At 49.5% G+C, this 22464-nt stretch overlaps 1 protein-coding gene across 6 annotated transcripts in view; it reads left to right on the top strand.

Moving 5' to 3' along the window:
* Positions 1–284: 284 nt before the first annotated feature.
* Positions 285–22464, top strand: part of JDP2 (Jun dimerization protein 2) — a 43431-nt gene continuing 21251 nt past the window's right edge. Inside the window, exons 1-3 of one of the 6 annotated variants that reach the window (XM_033187382.1) lie at positions 4568–5219; positions 5437–5657; positions 11516–11739. In XM_033187382.1, the coding sequence (XP_033043273.1) occupies positions 5200–5219; positions 5437–5657; positions 11516–11739 (465 nt within the window). In that variant the 5' untranslated portion in view covers positions 4568–5199. Of the gene's footprint in view, positions 307–542; positions 1186–1311; positions 1589–1716; positions 1964–4567; positions 5220–5436; positions 5658–7553; positions 7703–7835; positions 8004–11515; positions 11740–22464 lie in introns of those variants that run through there. The other 5 variants (XM_033187384.1, XM_033187385.1, XM_033187386.1 and 2 more) reach the window with 5 other exon arrangements.

Here is a 22464-nt window from a genome sequence, read left to right as displayed (position 1 = left end):
GTCTCTCCTTCTATTAGCCCAATTCTTTTATCCAGAAAGATTTCACTGCACTGGGGAAATAAGGAGAATAAAGACTCATGCACTCACTCACATGGGAGAGACATGCATGTTCGGGTTTGATCAATTGCACGCATCTGTCTCAAGTCTTGTTGTTTCTTTCACTCTGAGCATCTGCACTCCAAGAAGGCATGAACTTTTTTCTTTCACTTCCTTTCTTCTATGGGTGATGACCTGACATCACTCTCAGAAGGAGGCCGAAAGTCGCTGAGTATAAAACTCATCACTCTTATCTGGCTTAGGCAGAAGGTAGGGGGCTCGATGGGTACCCAGGAGCTCTGGAGGTAGGAGATGCCACCTAGGGAACCCCGTTCTACCTGAGGGCTCTGTGTCTCTGCCTTTGTAGACTGCAGGGCACCATGGATGTCACCTTCCTTCTGGAGTCCCCTTCACCATTTCCTCTCTAGGAGGATGGAAGGTGGGAGTGGGGTTGGCTATTGAAGCTGTAAGGGGGAAGAAGGCCACTTGGGGTCTGCTCAGGGCTGGATCTGCTCACTGCTGTGTCCGGAGTGGAAAGGAGAAGCCCGTGGAGCAGGGCACAAGCCCAAGGGTCAAACTGTGCCAGCAGCAGAGCAAGCCGCGGTCTCAGGCTGCAGCCCTAGCGGAGGGCAGGCTGGTGCAGCGAGCCGCCTCGGGGCCTAAGGGCGCCGGCGGGGGCCGGTGGGTAGGGGTAGGAGTCCCCAGATACCTTCATCTCAGCCCATCCTTCTCCACCGAAAAATAAAGCAGGCTGGCGAGATCGCCTCCTCACCCGCTCAGTCCTGAAGTGTCCAAGGATGAAATTGTGCTGAAATTGTCCCTGTCTCTCTCAGTTTGGGGTGGAAGCGCCGGGACTGAGGTACATGGTTAACACAGGCTGTGCGTGAAGGGACTTTTGACTTGTCCCACGGCCCCGGCCTCTCGCTTCTTTCTCCCAGGGCTGCGGCGGCTGCCTGGCGGGCACAAGCCGGGCGGCGGTGCGCGGGGGGTGCGCTTACATAACCGCTCGCCGCGTCCTGCTTTCTCGCGCGCTCCTGCACCATGGGGTGGCGGAGCCGGGGGACTGGATGGAACCCGGTCCGCCCCCGCGGGGAGAGGAGCGCAAGCGGCCGCGGGAGGAGGGCGCCCAAGGCGGCGGGGGAGGTTAAGGTCAGTGGGTGTGAAGCGCCGGCTCCACACCCCCTCCTCCCGGGTCCCCTCCTTCCCTTCCTCTCCGTCCCCCTCTGACGTCTGGAGCTGGCAGCTCGGCCGGTTCCGCATTCCCGACCCCTCCCCGCCGCCCAGGGGCCGCTATATAGCCGGGGCTGATGCAACCCGTCCCGCCGCCCGCCACAGCCTGCGGGAGGGACGCTCGGCGGCCGCGACGGGGGGCGCTGGCGGCGGCGGACGCTGCAGCGGCGGCGGGGCTGGCGCCGCGGCGGCTCCCGGGCCGGGACAGGCCTGGGCACCGGGCGGAGCTCCGCGGCCGGGCGGCAGCGGCGCGGAGCGGGCACGGCGCCTGCAGCCGGGCCCTGGCCCCGGGGGCGCCGCCTCCGCCCGCAGCTTCTGCACGGTGGGTGCGAGGGCGCGCGCTGGGGGGCGCCTGGCCGGGCCGGGCAGGGCCGGGCCGGGAGGGGCGGGGCGGGGCGCTGCGCGGGCACCTGGGACGGCCGCCCCCGCGCGGGCGGGGCGCGAGGAGCCGCAGCCCAGCCCCGCGGGGAGGCTCCCGCAGCCCAGGGACCCCGATCTTTCCCCACGCCGGGCGCTGCAGCCGGGCCCCTCCCGCGAGGCGCCCGGCAGCCCCAGGCTTCCTTTTGGTTCCTGCCCCGGGACGGGAGGCTCCGTCCGCTCCCTGGGCAGCTGGGGCGCTCCCTCTTTCTCCCTCCCGCGCTCTCCTCCCCTGTCCGTTTGCAGGGAGGTGCTCTCCTCGGGCGGCGGGGAAGGCGGGGTGAGTGGGGAGAAAACTGCCCGCGGAGACGGGCTGTGCGGGTGTAGATGGAGGGTGAAGGGCCAGGGAGGTGCGGGGTTGGGGTGGGGGTTCGACTGTGGAGGGATGACAAGGACCTGCTGGCAGGGAGGAAGCGTGACTCCCGGAGGACCCGGACCCGGAGGAGAGTATTGAGAAGGGCTCTGGATTTCCATCCAATGAAGGCAGCTTCTCTCATGGTCATTGCTTTGGAGCTCTGGGCTGGGAGAGGATCTGGGGGTGGCCGGGGTCCCCTTTGGGCTCTCCTGTCTCCCACACCAGGTTATATAAGGAGGCAAGCAGGCTCCTGTAGGTAACCAGCCTCTCCCTTGCCCAGCCCAGCTTAGAAGGCTCTCCTCTGCTCCTCCCCTCAAAGGAGGTTGTCGAGGGGTAGGGGTGCAGTTGGGGGTGGGAGAGTGTGGGGGTGGAGTGGGCCTTCCACCTGGACCCCTGGACCTTGGGATGGCAGAGCCAGGCTTTGCCTGGGTCAGTGGGAGGAGCAGGGAAGATGAGGAGGCTGGGGAAGATGGGGAGGTCCTGGCTCTTTTGCAGGGATGGAGAGGCTGGTGGAAGGAGAAATCAACCGACCCCCTTGGGTCATCTCCAGTTGCAAGATGGCCTGGCCCTTGCCCAGGGTGCTGCCCTCCCTATTGGAATCCAGGGCATGGGGCTATGGCCCGACCACGTGTGCTTAGGGCAAATGTGCTCAGGTCTGTATCTCAGAAAGGGCTTGCAGCCTGCTTAGGCGTGTGTACCCAGGCTTAAATCTTGGTGGTCTCTCCCTAGGGTCTTAATTTGAGGAGCATCAGGAATTGGGAAGCTTTGAACCATGTTTGGGTACATTTGTACCCAAACGTCCTTTAAGCCCTTGATAGGAGCTGCATTCACATATCTCCCTTCCCCCCAACCTTCCTTCCCTGAGGGTTTTTAAAAAACACTTCCCATTGCTTTTACCTTTCCAGCAAATCTGGCTGCAGCTTGGGTGGATGGCTTATCTTCCTTTGCAGGTTTCTGGGGGAGAGTTTAACCAGGTATCAGGTGTGAGCACGGCTCTGATTTTATATAAACCTGAGGATCCAGGAAGAGAAGCAAAATCTATTCTCATACCTCTGGGTGGTTAAGGTTTTGCCTTGTTTAGAGCAGGGAGGATGGATTTCTCAAAGACTCTTCTGTTCCCTTCTACTGTGGCTTTGGTTCAGAGCTGCAGGCAGCTCCAGAATCTTCCTGAAGAGCTGGGTGCTGTGCGATTTGAAGGGCTGCAGGGAGTCATGGGTGTGTAGACCTCTAGCTTTTCTCCTAGGTTGGCTGCAGTCACCTTCAAGGAGATGTGTTGCAAAGTGGTGACAATGCCCCATAGAAACGGTTTGGATAAGGGTCTCCCCACTCACCCACTGCCTAACTTTTGCAGCTATTACCAGGGAATGCTCCTACTGACTCCCTGGGTTTGTTGTCATCTCCCTACCTGTTTGCAGGATGTGTGGGCATCTTTTCCAACCTGCAGAATCCCTGGCAGGAATAGGCTCTCTGGGCCTCATTTGTAGTGGGGCTACTGGTGTTGCAATGGGCTGTCTCTCTCGAGTGTCTGCTTCCATCTCCCCTCTGGAAAGAAAGGGGCCAGTGCCGACTCTAGGCTGGCCTGCTCAGTATTCATTCAGCCCCAGCTCAACTTGAGCAATCGGAGCCAGGGTTGAGGGCAAGCAACATTCTTTTCTGCCTTTCTGCTGCAGGATGCAGTTTGCTTTTTTTTCATGCGAATGAATTATGTTCGAAACCGAAATGGGAGGAAGAGAAAAATGGAGTGAGTGTGTATGGGTATGTGTGTGTGCATACCTATATAGGCAGGGGAGGGCAGCAGGCACATTATTTTTCCATTTTCCTTTAATTAAGGCTCTGTGGAGGTGTGTTTGAAAACAGAGGGTCTCCTATGCCTTTGAGGAGGGTGAGAACACTGTTTTGGCTGCATCCCGGGCCATATGCAGTGTATGGTGGCCAATGAAACCGGGCCTGGCTCGTTCTGTTGCTTGTCTTGGCAGTCGGTTCCGTGGCTTGTATTACCAACTCTGGAACTTAGGGACTGCCAAGCTCCATGTGCCTGTGTATGTGTGTGTGCGTGTGCATGTGTGTGCACACGCGTTCTTGTGTGTGTGTGTGTGTGTGGTTTGGCCTCTCGGAACTCAGCAGAGACAAATGCCTTAGTGACCCAGTCTTGGAATTTTCAGCCTGTGTTTCTTTACTTATTGCTGGCTGTGGGAGGCCTGGCCAGAGCCCACCGTTCTTAGTTGTTGTTGTTTTTTAGTCTATTTTCTTGCTGCAGCCCACGGGATTTTGTTGCGGAGCTCCATTTGCAAAGCTTCAGCTGGCCCATGGCATTTTTTAAAAAAACACCAGGGCGGTTATCACACCTTGTGTGTGTGTCTGTATTAGGTGTGGTACTGTTAACCCCTGCCAGCCACCAAGGACCAGAACTGGCGTGAAGCCGAAGGGGGAATAGAAAGCTCGTCCAGTAGCTGTATGCTCCCAGCTTCCTCTTGCTGCCTGGGTTAAAGATTCCTGGCCGAGATAACTTCATATGTATTTACTGAGCACCTACATTAGGCAGAGCACAAAGCTGTGTTATAGGCAAGGCCCTGGAAGCATTTCTCTGGTCTCCAGGGAATACCAGGAGTTTCCTGGGGGTTGGTTCCAGGTTCTCCTATGGCTGGGATGGCTGTGCAGGGATCACGGCTGCCAGTGTTCAGTGGCTTCTCTTGAACCCAGCTACCCCTCATTGTCTTCTTAGGAAGCAGTGCAGGGATGGAGTAGATAAAACGGCACAGGAGATGCTGGCTGTCTGCCTTGGGGCAGGAATGGAAACCTAGTTCTTGATGGCACCTTGTTACCAGTGTCTGTGCAGCCGTGTTCTGGCCTGCAGGGTGGAGGAGACCTTAGAGGAAACCGAGGCCAAGGGCAGGTGCTGGGCCCCATTTCTGCACCTTCTACCCAGCCCTGACCTGGCACCCTTTGTTTCTGTTCTTCAGTCAGCTGCCAGGATGCAAGATGGTCCTGCCCCCTTGGGATTTAGAGCTGGAAAGTGGGAGAGCAGAGAATCCTCTGGGGAGAATCCTCTTCATGGCTGCAGGAAAGAAAGACTAGTCCAGAAGGGACCTTGAGGGGTCATCTGGCACTAGTGCCCCTCCAGGAAGGAAGGCCCTGGTGGCCACACTGACTTCACACTTACTATGTGCAGGCACTGTTCCAGGTACTTTCCAAGTATTAACTAATTTAATCCTCTTGACAGTTATACAGGGCAAATAACATTGTTATTCTTACTTTACAGCTGAGGAAAGAGAGGCACAGAGAGGTTAGAGAACTTGCCCAAGGGCACACAGCCAGTAAGGGACAGATCTAGGATTCACACTCAGGTGATCTGGCTCCAAAACCACCACTCTTAACCCCACCTTCCTCTTGGTCTGCAGAGCTGGGGACAGCCATCTGAAGAGAGCCTTTTGCTGCTCACCTGCACTCTCAGTCTTGGAGCCCTCCCCCCATCATCTTGCTTCTCGCCTTCTGGATCTCCTCGACTTTTGGAAGCTGCGTGACCTACGTCATTCAGATTCCAAGAGAGAGGTCATCCTGGGTGACTCCTTAGCTCCAAGAAGAGGCTTTGTGGTTGCTTCTCCAAGATTAATGGTAGCAGGTACTATGCGCCATGACCACTGGCCTGGCACCTTTCTGACTTTCTTTTTTTTTTTTTTTTTTTTTTTTTTTTTTTTTTTTTTTTTTTTTTGAGACGGAGTCTCGCTCTGTCGCCCAGGCTGGAGTGCAGTGGCCGGATCTCAGCTCACTGCAAGCTCCGCCTCCGGGTTCCCGCCATTCTCCTGCCTCACCCCCGAGTAGCTGGGACTACAGGCGCCCGCCACTGCCGGCTCATTTTTGTATTTTTTTTAGTAGAGACGGGGTTTCACCGGTAGCCAGGATGGTCTCGATCTCCTGACCTCGTGATCCGCCCGTCTCGGCCTCCCAAGTGCTGGGATTACAGGCTGAGCCACCGCGCCCGGCCACCTTTCTGACTTTCTCTGTGGACTCCTGCCCTCTGCATTCTGTTCTCTTCTGGGAATCTTCCCAGGTTTTGGCTCCCAAGATCTCCCACTTCTCTTGTTGAGTCTCAATCGCCATTGCCCATGCCCTGCCCTCAACTGTAAACTCCCTCCCTCCTTGACTTGTCACTCTCACCTCCACGTTCTCTTAGCACCAAGCCTTGAGCCTTAGGCCATCTGCACCCACGTGCACACCCATTTTTATTCCTCATGGCAGCCCAAGCCAGCTGGTGGCCTGGAGGGGAGCTTACCTTCTCAAAGAGGCCCAGGGGTTTTATAGCCTCCTTGAGACCTTTGTTTCTATGGACAGAAAGTTCATGATGCAGATGCTAAGTTTCTCTTAACCTCTTTTTATTTACCTGTCTTTGCCATTCTGGATGAAAATGCTGATTTTTGGGCACTTTCTAACAAGAATGGCCCTTATAAATTTGACTCATACAATAAGACTGTTATTTATTTATAGACACTTCCATTAAAAAAGATTTAAGGACCGGGCATGGTGCCTCACACCTGTAATCCCAGCACTTTGGGAGGCTGAGGCGGGCAGATCACCTGAGGTTGGGAGTTCAAGACCAGCCTGACCAACATGGAGAAACTCTGTCTCTACTAAAAAATTAGCCAGGCATGGTGGTGCAAGCCTGTAATCCCAGCTACTTGAGGCTGAGGCAGGAGAATCACTTGAACCCGAGAGGAGGAGGTTGTGATGAGCCGAGATCATGCCATTGCACTCCAGCCTGGGCAACAAGAATGAAACTCCGTCTCAAAAAAAAAAAAAAAAAAGATTTAAGGCGTTAGGTTCATGCAAAAGTAATCGCGATTTTTGCCATTACGCTCAATGGCAAAAACCGTGATTACTTTTGCACGAACCTAGTATCTTACAGATTTACATACAAAAAAATGAGAGAAGAAAACCAGAGGAAAAAGCTTAATAAGTTACCTTTAGCTTTTCTTTTGGCTGAAATGATACTTCATGTTAGTATCTCCCAGGAGGCTCTATTTTCTAGACTTGAAATGTTTTGTGGCTTTTCTTCTGCTTGTACAATGCAGTGCCCTAACTGTGTGCCCACAGGCCACTGAGGAAGAGTAGAGAGTACAGCTATCAGACCTTTTTTTTTTCCAAGTTCTTTCCTCTTAGATCCATCTTGTCCCCATTTTCTTCAAGCTGGCTTTCAGGGAGCTGCATCATAATCTTAGGACCAACAACAGCTTAGGGTCTACTCTGACCTTCTGAACCTCATCTATCTGATTCATGCCTTGCTAGTCGCCATCTTGGATGTGTGCTTCACCCAGCTTTCCTTCATTGGCTGACTTCCAACTTATTCCTGGTCAGTGTCCCGCATTGCCAAAGTCTTCTTGGATTCCAGGCCTATATTTTGAGGCACAAGCCCCATTTCCCAATGTTGGTGTTCTGCCAATATATAGAGCTTGCTCCTTATTTATACCCCCTAGTTACTCATGGAGACACTGAGGATGTTTATCTGCCTTTCAGACCTCCTGGGCCCTGAAGGGAAAAAACTCTGGGTTCTTCTCCTGAAGCTTTTAGTGCGTAGTTCTTCTTTTCCTACTAAATTGTTTCCGTATGGAACAACCAGTGTGGGAGATGATTTCACCTCTTGTCATCTTTCCTAAGTCTTCCTTGCAGTGGGTAAGTTCCTTCTGGATGTTATTGGTTCCTTGCCGCTGCCACCTCCACCGCCCCCCTCCCCCTTTTTATAGATCCTTAAATCACATCAAATTGTTTTATTTTTCAAATCACTAAAGTTGCCTTTCTGCCTTAGATCGTCAGCCAGCTCTTTGCAGTTAATGAGGATCCAATTATGAAAGGCAGCTGCTCAGCTCCTCCATCTTCTGTGCTCCCCCACCAGAGATGTTTAGGATGACTTCTGGCTGGTGAATGTCAGCTGCTGTGGTTATCTCCTGGGAATGGCATGGCTGAGGGCTTTGTGGTTTGTATCTGAGCGGTTGGGGGCTCTTTTGTAGGGGGAGGAAAGAGAGGGGGGCTTTTGCTTCTACAAAGGAAAGACTAGTACCTCGTCTCCTGGGTGAGGCTTGTCACTGGGATGGATTCACAGGGGAGCAGGAATGGCAAAATTTAGGGGCCCCTGCTCCCAGAGGGTGGCCGCCCCTTCAGAGGGTTCCACAGTAGCAGAAAATTCATTGTATTTTGGGATCATGTTAGTGTCTCATTTCTACCATCTGTGTGAGAATAAACAGAAGCTGCAAACAGCCTATCATTCCCGGAACAGAATGGGGTCTGGCTTCCATCTCCCAGAGATGGAAGGTTTAGGCAGGGAAATACACAGAAGCCTCTGGAGTGTTTTTCTTGGGGTCTACTGTGGGAATGAATAACTTGGAGGTGAAATTACAGCCTGATAATGAGCATCTAAGATTCCAGAGACGGATTCTTACCCCATTTGCTGAATTTTGCTCTGCTGTGAATTTGCTGTCATTTGTTCATTCATTTATTTACTTAGTTCTTACTTCAACAAGTATTATTGATGACCTTTTCTGTGCCAGAAATGATGCTAAGCACTGGGGTCACCTGGGCAACAATCAGCCATGACTGCTGCTTACCACTTGGAATCACCACGCTGCTGGCCACATGGCCACATGATTTGTTCCCGGCACAGTTTTGCTACAAGGAATAGGTCTTCCTGCTGGCTCCTTCCGTTCTCCTTAGAGGAGGCCAGGGGAGACATGCAGCTCATCTACAGTGCCCTGGAGCAGCCTCCTACGTGGCAGGCTGCGGCCCTCTCTGCATTGCAGGTTCCATTCCAGAGGGCTGAGAGGGGGCTCTCTTACTGCCACTAGGGTCCAGTCCAGTTCAGAGTTTGGGGGATCAGAGGACATTGAACATCCACATGCGAGAGGTCTCAGGGGCTGTTTCTATGTCTGGGCTCCCACACAGGCTACCACGGAGTTATTCAGGGAACTTCCTAAACCTGGATCTCCATGGTGGGTGGAGGGTCCTCTGTGCAAGACAATGACCCTCTACTATGGGCTGGTGTCTGAAAGCCCATCATGAGAAAGTCATTCCTTATGCTGAAGGCATCATTACCTATTGGACCCCAGGAAGGGAAACAAAAAAGGCAGAGTGAGAAAGCTTTGGTCTAAAACCCTGGGACCAGGAGTCGAGCCGTGGCTCCAATCCTCTGCAGCTGTGTGACCTTGGGGAGGCCATATAGCCTCTCTGAGCTTTAGTTTCCTCCTGTCAAAATGAGGATGTGGTTTAGATGAGCACAGGGCCTCCTTCAGCTCTAAGACTGTAATTCAATGTGATTGAGTCTCACACCTTTTTCCGATGGCCCGGGGACACTGGGTGAAGGAAGTAGAGAATGGATGTGAGTGGGAAGGGGTGCTAAGAGGACCAGATGTGGGAGGTACAGTAGATAGAGCACAGATGGAGGAGCCTGAGGACACCAAATAAAAACTCTGGGGCAAGCCAGGGAGCTATGGGCAGAGGCTTTGTGACAGATGCAGCAGGCATACTGAGGATGAAATGGCAGGTCCACTTCCCATTCCCAGGCACCTTGCTTTAGACACCTTACTTTAGACAAAGTGATGGCCAGTGGAAACCTTTGTGCTTGAGGATACAAATTACTCACATACTTTTCCTCTTAGCGAAATAGAACTTATTGGGAAACAGACTCTGGACTTGGACAGGGAACCAAATTTCACCTTCAAAAGTGAAATGGAGATGGAGAATATGACTTGCACTTGTGGCCAAAACAGGTTCATGAATGCCCCTCTCTGGAATGATCTAGACATGGGAAGTGGAATGGGGACAGGTGGTTGTCAAGGGTCACCCTCCAAGGCCACTCCTGCAGGAGACAGAGAGCCCAAGAACCATGTGGCCATCTGAGTACATTAACTGCCCAACAGAGAAGCATTGTCCAATGGACATCGGATCTTCCCTCTTCTGCCAAATACATCTCTCTCCATGGGAAGAGACAGGTAAAGATGGAAGGATAGGCCAAAGGTTTTCCCTCAGGAGTGCTAAGCCAGTGAGGATTTTGATTTTATGGCCCTGGGCAGAAAGGTGAGAAGAGGGAGAAATGATTTCCTTTCCAGGACTAGAATCTAAGAGCAGTTTTGTACTAACATGCTACTTATAAGGCTGCTCCAAAGCTAAGACTGTACATCTGACCTCCATATTCCTAGGGCCTGCTGGCTCATAGTAGGTGGTCAGTAACTGGACGGATGGGTGGGTGGGAGGAGCCTTTTAAGGGACTGGCTTTATTGGCAGACCAGCTTTCTTCACTGCCATCTGTGCCTTGAAATGACCATTTCTTCCCCATGAGCTTCCCCCAGTAAAGGGAAGAATTCCCTTGGTGTTGACCTAATTTACATCCTTCTTCCATGTCTGAATCTGTCTTCCCTTGTACACTTTTTTGGTCTGGCACAGCTGGAATATGTGTTTGCTCTGAGAATGAAGAGACCATGGAGGTAGCCGGGCGTGGTGGCTCATGCCTATGATCCCAGCACTTTGGGAGGCTGAGGTGGGCAGATCACTTGAGGCCAGGAGTTCAAGACCAGGCTGGCTAACATGATGAAATCCTGTTTCTACTAAAAATACAAAAATTAGCTCGGTGTAGTGGCACGCGCCTGTAATTCCAGCTACTCGCGAGGCTGAGGCAGGAGAATTGCTTGAACCCGGGAAGTGGAGGTTGCAGTGAGCCGAGATCGCACCACTGTACTCCAGCCTGGGGGAAAAAAAAAGAGAGAGAGAGAGGGCATGAGGGCATGGAGGAGTTTTCTGGTACTGGGTTTCACACGGAAAGCACATGCTAATTAATTTCACCTGCCTTGCCTCAGTCCCTTCCTCATAGATATCACACACACTCACCTTTAACTTAGATTTGCTTCATCTCCTATTCACAGTGTCACGGTGTCTTAACAAGTATGCAGAATAGGATGTGTGATTGGAGGGGAGGCACTATGCCAGACCAAAAATAGCTTCCTCTGAAACAGGTGTGAAGGTGCTTGAGGTTCCGCCGTTATAATTCACTCTCTTCAGAGACTGTATGCTGCCATTGAAATCCCAGCTCCACCAGTTTTAACTGTGTACAACCTTGAGCAAATTATCATTCTAAGTTTGGCTACTTCCTCTGTGTAATGACCTCTGATCCAGCCTAATGGGACTGACTACAGGATTACTGTGGGGCCTGGCACATAGCAAAGGCTAAATACATGTTACCTATGACTGGGTCAAGCATTGCCTTCAAAATAAAAAAGGCAGACACTCCTGGCAGTGCCAAGGGTGACCTTGGTGTGAGTTAATTGAGCAACTTTTCCTCTGTAACAGGAAGGACTTTACGGCAGGAAGAGCAGCTGGGTGGGAAAGGGATTCAGGGGAACAGTGGTGAAAGAAGTGACAGTCCTGGCAAGACGAGGGACTTGAGCCCTCCTGGAGCCCCTAATCTGGCTGACTGTCCTGCTCTTTTCCTGCCCACTCCAGGCTGGCCTGCCGCTCCTCCTGCTATGATGCCTGGGCAGATCCCGGACCCTTCGGTGACCGCAGGCTCCCTGCCAGGGCTTGGCCCCCTGACCGGACTCCCCAGCTCGGCCCTGACTGTGGAGGAGCTGAAATACGCTGACATCCGCAACCTCGGGGCCATGATTGCACCCTTGCACTTCCTGGAGGTGAAACTGGGCAAGAGGCCCCAGCCCGTGAAAAGTGAGGTAAGCGAGTCTTTTACCCCTGGCAGATTCCAGGTCTGGCCCTAAACCCACCATGGGACCTTAACCTTGCTATTCAAAGTGGAGTCTGAGGACCAGTAGCATCCATACCACCCTGGGGTTATGAGAAATGCAGAATCCCAGGCCTCGCTCCAGGCCTTCTGAATCAGAATCCGCATCTTAACAAGATCCCCCAGGGATTTGTGGACATGTTAACACTGGAGAAGCACTGAGCCAGGGGAGGATATTTAACCTGTCTCTGGTTCTCCGAGGGGCCGGGGACGAATGATAATAATAACAGTAATGAACAGCAATATCTCGGCCATCTCTCTGGGGTGGTGGGTGGATCAGGGGAGATAATGGGAATGTGAATGTGTACATGTTTTGAAAAGTAGACAAGAGAATGCCAATATTAGGTTATCTTTGAAAATTATCATTAGTCACATCATGACCCCCACCCCTCTTGGCCCTTTCTGAAGCTGAACCAGGGAACTTGGAGGAAGAGTAGTGTGGCCTCCCTTCCCAAGCAGCTGCCAGAGCTGGGCATGGCCTCAGTCAGCCAGCAGTGTCCACCTTAGATGGCACTTGCACAGGACCCACACGTGGAGCACCCACATGTGGCATTTGCAAGGGACCCCTCCTTAGGTCCATTGTACCTGCAGCTCTCATGAGCCCTTTTCTCAGGGCACTGGTGAGCAGCAGCCGTCCCCGGCATGGCCGAGGATCTATGCAGGGCATGCCCCCGGCCACTTGCCCAGGGCTGGCCGTTTGTCTGAAGGCCTGCCCCAGCAAGGTTCCCAGCAGTGCTGTTTCTTCAGAGGCCTGCCAGAGTAGCTGCCCCCTGGAAAGGAGGAGCCTGTGGTGGGAGGTGGAGAAGAGGCTGTGATGGGGAGGGCACAGGAAGCGGCTGAGCAGCTGGGAATAGCAGCTCTGCTTGGAGGGAGGGTTCACAGGCAAAGGTGAGCCTGGGGCGAGCTCGGAGGGCTGAAGTGCTGGAAGTGCTAGAAAGAGGGCTTTCTGCATGGAGAAGGGTGTCTGGGTAACCGCAGGGGAGAGCTGGGGATATTAGGCAACTATTTCTCAGCTCCCCTTCTCCTGACAGGTACCTAAAAACTGCAGAGGACTGTTGGGGGCTTGGCCGTGGTGGCAAACTGGCCGTTTGCAGGCTGGACCTGGCTCTCAGATGTATTTTGTTTGGCCAGCTCAGTGTTTTAAAAGAAACGCGAACCCACATTTCACTTGAAAATTTTGATTAAAAAATTGGAAGATCTCGTTATACACTGCCCTGTTCTGGCATGGCAATGGCTAAGTGGGGGTGGACAGAGGTACTTTACTGTTTCCTCTTTCCAGTAGGCCACAGGCCCCTGCACCTCCCTGTTATTCTTGATCCTGCTTATATTGTTGGTTTTGCTTTTGCTACTACCATCTGTCTTCATTTACCTCTACTGCCTGGACCCTGTTAGCCATTTGTGCTTAAGACATGTGGATGAGGTCCATCATAGGTGCCATCTAAAGACTGTGGATTGCAAGATGTGAGTTGACTGTGATTATATTCTTCTGAATTGATCTTGAAAGCCAATGTGTTGTTTGAGCACTTCCCAGCTTATTTAGTGTTCTGTCTTCATGATGCAGGGTCCTTGTCTTTTGGCCCTCTGCTCCTCACCTTCCCAGGTCTGTAACTTAAGAGCATCTGTTTCTGGGTCATTCCACAGTAAAATTGCCATTTGGAGCCAGTAGCTGAGCAGTTTCTTGGAGGCACTAAGGCTGTGCATGGGGTTGATGAGGAGCCAGGTGTCTTGGGCAGAGGTGACCAAGCTGAGGTTCGCCTGGGGGGCTGAATTACCACCTCTCTCCTCTGCAAAAGGCACTGGAGGAACTCTTCCCTTTTTTCTTTTTTGGAAAAGCCACTTTTATTTGGGTTGGGTATTTTTACATTTTACAGCCACCCCCAAATTGGTGGCATCTGCCCTGTACCCAACAGTGACATGCTGTCCTCACAGGCACCCACAGACGTGCACCATCCAGGCCGTGAAAATAACAAGCCGTTTTTAGGGCATATTTGCATGTCCTCTCCCTCGCTGTCAGACTGCAGTGTTGTGGGGGCGAAGAGGCAGATGGAGCTGCGAGATTGTACCGATGTAGAGGGATGCCAGCCCTGCACTGTGAACCCACCTCCAAAGGCCTCCTAGGTCAGATCCCCAGGGGCTGGGAGAGCTAATTCTTGGAGTAACTAAAACCTAAAGTGGGGTGGGGAAAGAAACTTGCAACTGAAGAATCTATGGTCTAAAGATTTATTTGCATATGGCAAACTGCCTTGAGTGGATTTTCATATCAGCATTTTAGACTAGTAAAAGTTTCTTGAATAATAATCAGATACTAGCTCATTAAGCATTTAATATGCCCCAGGACCTGCACAAAGTACTTAACATGCATGACTTCATTCATTCCTTATTTAGTCCTGGAGTCCAGGTTACCCCCATATTAGAGAAGAGTTTGAGGTCTAGGGAGGGGGTTCAGTCATTCAGGGTCACACTGCTGGGAAGTGATAGTACTGGGGCCCGGTGTGGTGGTCAATGCCGCCATTACAGCCAGGTGTCACTTGTGCTGGGCTAAGTCCTAGGCATGGTACTAGGTCTCTCTGTAAAGTACCTCATTTACTCTCCACAAGTACCCTCTGAAGTAATTAGTGTTGTTATTGTTGTTGTTATACCCACATTACAGATGAAGTCAACAAGGCTGAGGCAAGTCCAAGGTCAGTAGCTGGGAAATGAGCTCAGGCAGTCTGTCTTGAGCCCAAGCTTTAACCACATGCTGTGCAGCCTCCCATGCCTCTATACCCCTTTCAGGCTTCTAACCAGAGCTCTGTTGAGCTGGGGAGGTTGGATGAACCTGGCCCCAGAATGTTCTATCAGTTTGATGACATTGCCCGGTGAGTGCTGAGCCCTGCAGTTCTGCAGCCTCATTGTCTCCTAGTCCCGAGAGAGAGAGAGAGAGAGAGAGAGAGAGAGAAAGAGCCAGCTGAGCCGCCGTGCAGGCAGCTCTGTCAGAGCTGGTTCTTGGGCTGTTCGCCTTGCAGAGGCCAGCAGTCTCCTGGGCTGTATCCAAACGAACGGAGCAATTCAGTAAAAGAAAATGGGAGGAATTAAGTTCAATGACAGGTTTTGTGAATTATAAAGTGCTTTGTGCTGATGTCGTTATTATTACATGGTCAACACATGATGTTAAACTGTTTTGGTGCCAACTGCTTGCCTGCAGTCCGTTTGTTCAAGCCATATTTGTTAAGCATCTACTATGTGCTGAGCACTGCACCAGGCGATGGGAACCGAGCTGCAGATAAAGCAGACAAAGCCTTGCATCTCTCGGTGCTGTATATTGCAGTGAGGGCATCCAAAAGTAAGCAAATTAATACACAATATATAAGGTGAGTTCGTGGTCAGCACCATGAAGAAAAATTAAGCAGACCAAGGACGTGGCAGTGGCAAGACTGCTCATTTTGATGATTGGCCAGGGACTCTGGGAACGTCATTTCCTGGGTTGTGGGATTTTTAAAGCTGTTGCTTCTTTCTCCTTTCTTTTCTAGTATTCCCTTTCAGGACAGCTTTGCTCTCTGGCTTTCTCTAGAGCTTTCCTTCCTTGACTTTTCCTCTGTAGCCCCTCACAGCTGGACTCCTCCACCAACCAGTCCCTATTGGCCCGAAGATCTTGGCCCTTCCCAGGTCATCTCCCAGGGAGCTGTGGCTGTGGTGGTCACACCCTGCCTCTGGGTCTGGAATGCATTTTCAGTTGGGAGGGGAGGGAGGCTCGAAGCCCCACCCTTGCACACACACATACACACAGCAGACACTTTCTAATCAACCTGCTAGACAGGACCCCTCACCCTCTGGCCACCTCTCAGTGCTCTAGAGGTGACTCAAGAGTTCAAGGAAGGCTAAACTGGATGACCTTTCAGGAAACAGACTGCACACTGTCATTCCAGGGGCAGGCGTCGGCCTGCAGATGAATCTTGTTCACAGGGTGGTTTGCTTTTTCTTTCTTTAACAAAATCACAGTGTGGTTTTCTTTTTTAAAAAATTGAATGAATTGCCATATTTAAAAGCCAGGAAATGTGGACTTTCTGGCTTCTTTTAAAAAACCAGAATATCTAGCCACTTAAGGCCACACCCTTAGATGCAACAAGAGGTTGGAGCTGAGGAGCAGATGCCTGCTGTATTTGTGTACAGCCTTGAGTTCACCGCAGTCCCCACTACTCACTGATGTCTTACCCCCAGCCCACTTCACACGCTCTGTGTTGCCAACCTGATTTTGAGTCTGTGTCCCATATTTATGTCCCACGGACCTTGCTTGTTGGTTTGAACATTATGAGCTGTGTCAACTTGGCAAGTCACTTAAAGTTTCTATTCCTTGATCGCTCTACTTCCCAATTCTTATCTCCAGCCATTGTTCATTAGATTTTGCTATTTCCGAATTTCGTTGACTTCAGGCAGAAAAAAATAAAATACAACAAAAATCAAACCAATCATTCCAAAATGTGACTGGTCATCAAAACACTTTGGGAAATTTCTTAAAAAATATAAATTTCCAGACCCCACCCCAGGCCCATGGAATCGGAATCTCAAAGGGTAGAGTCCTGGGAAGCTGTATAGCTAGTAGGCTCAGAGATGACTCAGCTACTTTTGGGAATGTGACTCTAAGTGGTTTCTTCCTGTCCTCAGGCTCTTCTGATCCTTATTAGGGAGCTTTCTGAGGGTGTCACCCTGAGGAATCGGTGTGTATGTATCATCATGGACTGCCCTTTCCAGCACAGGGCAGTTTCCTGTGTGTATTCCACACAGTGACTGGATCCGTGTCCGATGTCATCCTTTTCAGAGATGAAGAGGAGACTTAACTGTCTGTGGATTTTACATTGGTGACTTCCCATCTTCTCCAGGGCCCCTGGAGAACATTGAGAGTGTTTTCCCCTTTGAATGAAGTGTGAATAGGAATCCATGGACCATAGAGCGGCCTTGGAAGCCATGTTCACTCAGCCCCAGGTGGTCTTCCCAGACTTTGTTCATAACAGAGACCAAGACGTGCATCCATGTTTAGCCTGAGCAGAAAAAGTTGCCCCAAACCAGCTGATGTGCTGGGTAAATGTTGGCCTAAGCACGCTTGTGTTTTTGGTGATTTGAAACGTAAAGGCAGCCCACTGACATTTTTTAGCAAGCTTTGCATAATTGGTTTTTAATTGTGGCTTTTGGAATAGCATTGGCCTTCTTCCCCCTGACTCAGATGCTTTTTTTGTCCCATACTTGTTTGGCAGAGAGGTCCAATCTGTCCTCTCTTGGAACAGAATCTCCCAACTCATCTTTGAAATCTGTAATTTCCACTTTAGTTCCGTTACTTTGTTAGCACATTTTCGAAAGCTGTTAGCTTAAAAAAAAATTTAAATTTGAGGGAGAATGAGTGATAGTTAAAGGCAGCTATGAGTATGTTTAACATTGGCCTCTATGGTGTTGAGTCCTATTTGATACCATATCCAGAGCATTCACAAGGGTTCTGAGGCTTTTATTTAAAATCAGAAGTCGGTCACACCCACTGTTATCCTAGCACAGGGTCCCTTGGAGAGGTGGTGGTGAGGATGTGGCTGGATCTCTATGTCCTTAGCAGAAATCAGACGCCTCTGAAAAGCTCAGGAAGCCTTACAGCTTCTTAGGTTTTCTATTAATATCTTAAAGTGAGGATAATAATAATACCTACCACTTAGTGTTGTTATGATTTTTTTTTTTTTTTTTTTTTAAGACAGATTCTCACTCTGTTGCCCAGGCTGGAGTGCAGTGGCACGATCTTGACTCACTGCAGCCTTGACCTCCTGAGCTCCAGCAATCCTCCCACCTCAGCCCCCTGAGTAGCTGGGACTACAGGCACATGTCACCAGGCCTGGCTAATTTTTGTATTTTTTGTAGAGATGGGGGTTTCGCCATGTTGCCCAGGCTGTTTGTGGACTCCTGGGCTCAAGCGATCCTCCCATCTCGGCCTCCCAAAGTGCTGGGATTACAGGTGTGAGTCACCAAGCCCTGCTGTTGCTATGATAATGAAATGAACTAATGCTGCTAAAGGTTTCACATGATGCCTGGCACTTACTAAGACCCAGATGTAAGGTAGGCTTGTGACTCACTTTTCAAATGTGTTGATCATGCAAGGTAGTTTTTATAATTGAATCAAAAGCCTGTTTCTTGGGCTTGTATTGACCTGAGGGTATTTTGCCCTCGGAAATGGTGGGTGGTCTGAGGTGTTGTGGGAGCAGGGCACATCCAGGCTTCCTAACCAGAGGGGCTGCTTCTGGGGCCTGGGAAGAGCCCTGGGCTTGGGTGCAAGTTCTGGGTTCGAAGTCTGGCTCTCATGCATTCCTAGCATAACCTTGGAAAAGTTAGCTCGTTTCCTCATCTGTAACAGGAGGAAATCCAAACTGCCCTTTCCAAAGTAGTGCAGCTTCCTGCACATACGCCACATGGCGACTGGATCCACGTCCTCATGATAGAGCTTCACCATGAAGATTAAGTGAGGTGCTGTGCGAAAGATGACCTTGACTGTAGTGCAGTATGTCCATAAATTACCTTTGTTAGAGACTGATTCCATGTGTAGTGAACTACCTATTCTGACAGCACTGAGCTTTCTAAAGTGTTAGCCTATGACCTGGGTTTCAGGGAAGCAAGCAGACTTTCCAGTTTCTGGTTGTTTATACAGTTTAGATGCAGCTGGAGTTTTAGTTATCATCACAAACTATAAATGAGAAGGCTCTTCAAGCCTCTGTTTTCCCCTAAGCTGCCTTCTGTGACCCCTTATCTTGTTTCCTGTGGTGTTAATGTCATCGTTGGATTCCCATCAACCATCAGTTTTTTTTAGCAGCCTTAAGATGGGCTGTCAACCCTTCTGTCAATCCTGCCATCTTACTTTGATGTTTCCAGGTCCACTGGCAACATGGACTCAGCGTTGGGAAACTGAGTCCTCTCCTGGGGGAGGCTCATCTGACTGAACAACTGTGAAGCCATTTAAGTCTTTCTTCCTTCTACTGTGCCCAAAAGGCACAAGGCAACCTGGCCTGAGGTTGCAGCATGGAGGTCTAGAAGCACTTACGGATGGATTCAGGTGGATTCAGGCAGGATGTGAAAGTGCTGGGAGTGAGGGCCTGGGCCTCCTCTGGGTTTAGCCACCCCTCGAGGTTGTGTACAACCTGCCATATGCTGGGGCTCATTGATTGTGCTCTGCTCTGTGACTGCAGGGTCCCCTTTCACTGAGCATAGTGCATGTGTATGCTCTGACAAACTTCTCTGTGGTTTGCCTCTGTAGTCCTCCCTACACCCTACCAACTACCCAACCCCCGCAAATAAAAACCCTTGCCTTTTTGGAGGCAATGTAGCAAAGCAGGACTGCTGCACTGGAATGGTTTGGCTCTGGAGACTTCACTAGATATTTGAAATTCAACTTCATCCCTTGTAAAATTAGGGGAACAGACCCCTACCTAGTACCTAGTACCATATACATAAATTATCTCAAAATGGATCAACGAACTAAATTTAAGAGTGAAAACTAGAATACTCTTAGAAGAAAACAGCCATAAATCTTTATGACCTTGGATTAGGTAGTGGTTTCTTAGATTTTACGCCAAAAATAAAAGCAACAAAATAAAAAATAAATTGGACATCATCAAAATTAAAAACTTTGGTACTTCAAAGGACACAAAGTAAAAAGACAATCCACAGAATGATAGAAAATGTTTGCAAATCATAGCTCTAATAAGGGACTTGTATCTAGAATATATAAATAATGATTACATCTCAATAATAAGACAAATAACCCAGTAGAAAAATGGGCAAAGGATCTCAATACTCATTTCTCCAAAGAAAATATATAAATGGTGAATAAGCACATGAAAAAATGCTCAACATCATAGCCATCAAGGAAATACAAGTCAAAACCATGATGAGATACTATTTTGCACCCACTGGGATGACTATAATGGAAAAAGAGAGATAATAACAGATATTGGTGAGAATGTGGAGAAGCTGTCGTCATGAATTGATTGTGGGAATGTAAAATGATGCAGCCACTTTGGAAAACAGTCTGGCGGTTCCTCAAAGGGCTAAACAGAGTTCCCATGCGATCCAGCAATTTCACTCCTACATATATACCCAACAGGAAGGAAAACATGTCCACACAAAAACGTACCTGAGCGTTTATAGCGGCATTATTCACAATAGCTCCAAAGTGGAAGCAGCTCAAATGTCCATCATTTGGTACATGAATAAATAAAACATGGTCTATCTATACAATGGATTATTATTTAGCCATAGAAAGGAATGAAGAACTGATACATGCTGTAATATGGATGAACCTTGAAAATAGTATGCTGTGTAAAAGAAGCCAGCCACAAGAGACCACATATTGTGTGGTTCCATTTAGACGAAACGTCCAGAACAGGCAAATTCATAGAGACAGGAAGTAGAGCCAGTTGCCTAGGGGTGGGGAGATGAGAGGAGTGGGGAGTGATGGCCAAGGGATATGAGGTTTCTTTTGGGGGTGATGAAAATGTTCTCAAATTGATTGTCGTGATGGTTGCACAACTCTGGATATAATACAAGTCGGTGAATTGTACACTTTAATGGACAAATTGTATGGCATGTGTGAGTTTGATCCCAATAAACTCTTTTAAAAATGGAGAAGAAGAATATCTGCCTTACAGGGTTGTGGGGAGGCTGAAAAGGAATAATGTATGCAAATCCTCCAGTGTGTAGCAATGTTCCAGAATTAGTTGCTAGGGTTATTAAAATCCCCTTTTAGACCAGCGGCAGTGAAGAAGCCTCTTTTCCTTTTTATTGCTAGTATCTATCCAGGAGCAAGGAGAACAATCTGATAGGATTTAATATAGAACTAGGGAGGATATATGGTATAGAACAGCAGTTTCTAACTCTGACTACTGATTAGAATTCCCCGGAAAGTCTTTCAAAAATATTGATCCTGATTCAGTTGGTCTGAGTGGGGCTGGCAGGTGTTCTAACCTGTAGCCATTAGCTGAAAACCCTGGTAATTCAGGTGAGAAACCAGCCCAGGTCTTTGAAGAAGCAAGGACATCTGTGTTCAGGTCAGAAGTCATACACAAGCAATGCACTTTATAGTTGCAAACTTCTTTTGTAGACATCATCTCTGATCTGTTCCAACAACCCTATGAGTTAGTGTTATTCGTAGCATGAGTTGTTAGGGAGCTGAGGCTCAGAAGATTAAATCACTTGCCAGGGTCTCATTTTTAAAGCATAATTTTATCTATTATTTTAAAAAGACAAGATCCACACACATGCTCATACCTATTAGTTATCAGATCTAACACCTTGGAGAGCACTGCCAAGGTGACAGCTGGTGCCAGGTTAATCTATTTTACATAGACTTCCGAACAAAGCTCTTCCTGCTACTTCGCATTAACTGATGAGCATTTTGAGAGTGGAAAGCAAGCTGATGAGGCATTATCTATCTATCTTTTTTTTGTTTGTTTTTTGAGATAGAGTCTCACTGTCACCCAGGCTGGAGTGCAGTGGTGTGATCTCGGCTCACTGCAACCTCCGCCTCTGGGGTTCAAGTGATTCTCCTGCCTCAGCCTCCTGAATAGCTGGGAATACAGGTGTGCACCACCATGCCTCACTAATTTTTGTATTTTTAGTAGAGATGGGGTTTTGCCATGTTGCCCAGGCTGGTCTCGAACACCTGAGCTCAGAGTGATCCGCCTGCCTTGGCCTCCCAAAGTGCTGGGATTACAGGCGTGAGCCACCACGCCCAGCCTATCTATCTAGCTAGCTAGCTAGCTATTACCTACCTACCATCTGTAACTAACTACTAATCTGTGCAAGAAAAACAAAAGACAGGAATAATTTGGATACAAGATTATCAGAAACCTGCAAACATCCCAGATAACCTCTGAGTTAAAGGTTTTGCACCAGCCAAAACATATCTTTTTGTTCTCATTAAATGACTATAATAAGGATATGATGCAATTGTAAGCCCTTAAGTAAGCCCATAAGTAAAATATATACCGCCTTAACCTGTTGAGTATTTTGTGGTATCATTTGAACAAGATGTTTCTGTTGCTGAAACCAATGGATGCTACTTAAAGTGGGGTCCGCATCTGGGAGCTTGTTAGAAATGCAAATTCTTGGGTCTTAACCTAAACATACTGAAGCACACTCTCTAAAGGGTGGGGCCCAGAAATCCATGATGCAATAAGCCCCCCAGGGCATTCTGATGCTCTCTGCACATGCAGAGCATGTCTACATGGTCGCCCCTTCCAGCTCTGACTGGCAGAGATTCTGAGAATAAAGGATCTAAAACCACATTTTTCTCAACACCTATCTCAAGCTTCCTAGATGGATGCACCTGCCATTGGATACTCATTAATGCTTATGGTCCCCTGAATCTGTGTAAGGCAGGGGTTGCCTTCTGAGTCAGCAAACACCTTAGCGTTTCCAAACCAGTTATTTCCATGTCTTGAGATGCTCAACATTGCCGTGTCCGTGCCCTAAGGGACTTCCCAATTAATTAAGCTGCCAAGCTTGTCAATAGGCTGGTTCCTTCATTGTTTTAGAAGAGAGAATCAGAGAAGCTGTTCTCATGCCAAAGGAGCCCTCATTTGCTGCTGCTGACCCAGAGTTCTCAGCAGTTCTGGTCTGATAACTGAGGATCCACTCCATAGCCCTGGCAATGGGG

This window comes from Trachypithecus francoisi, unplaced genomic scaffold (genome assembly GCF_009764315.1).
Source record: "Trachypithecus francoisi isolate TF-2019V2 unplaced genomic scaffold, Tfra_2.0 Lachesis_group3, whole genome shotgun sequence".
NCBI lineage: Eukaryota > Metazoa > Chordata > Mammalia > Primates > Cercopithecidae > Trachypithecus > Trachypithecus francoisi.
Note: the sequence above shows the minus strand (reverse complement) of the source record. Positions and strands in the feature narration are given on the sequence as shown.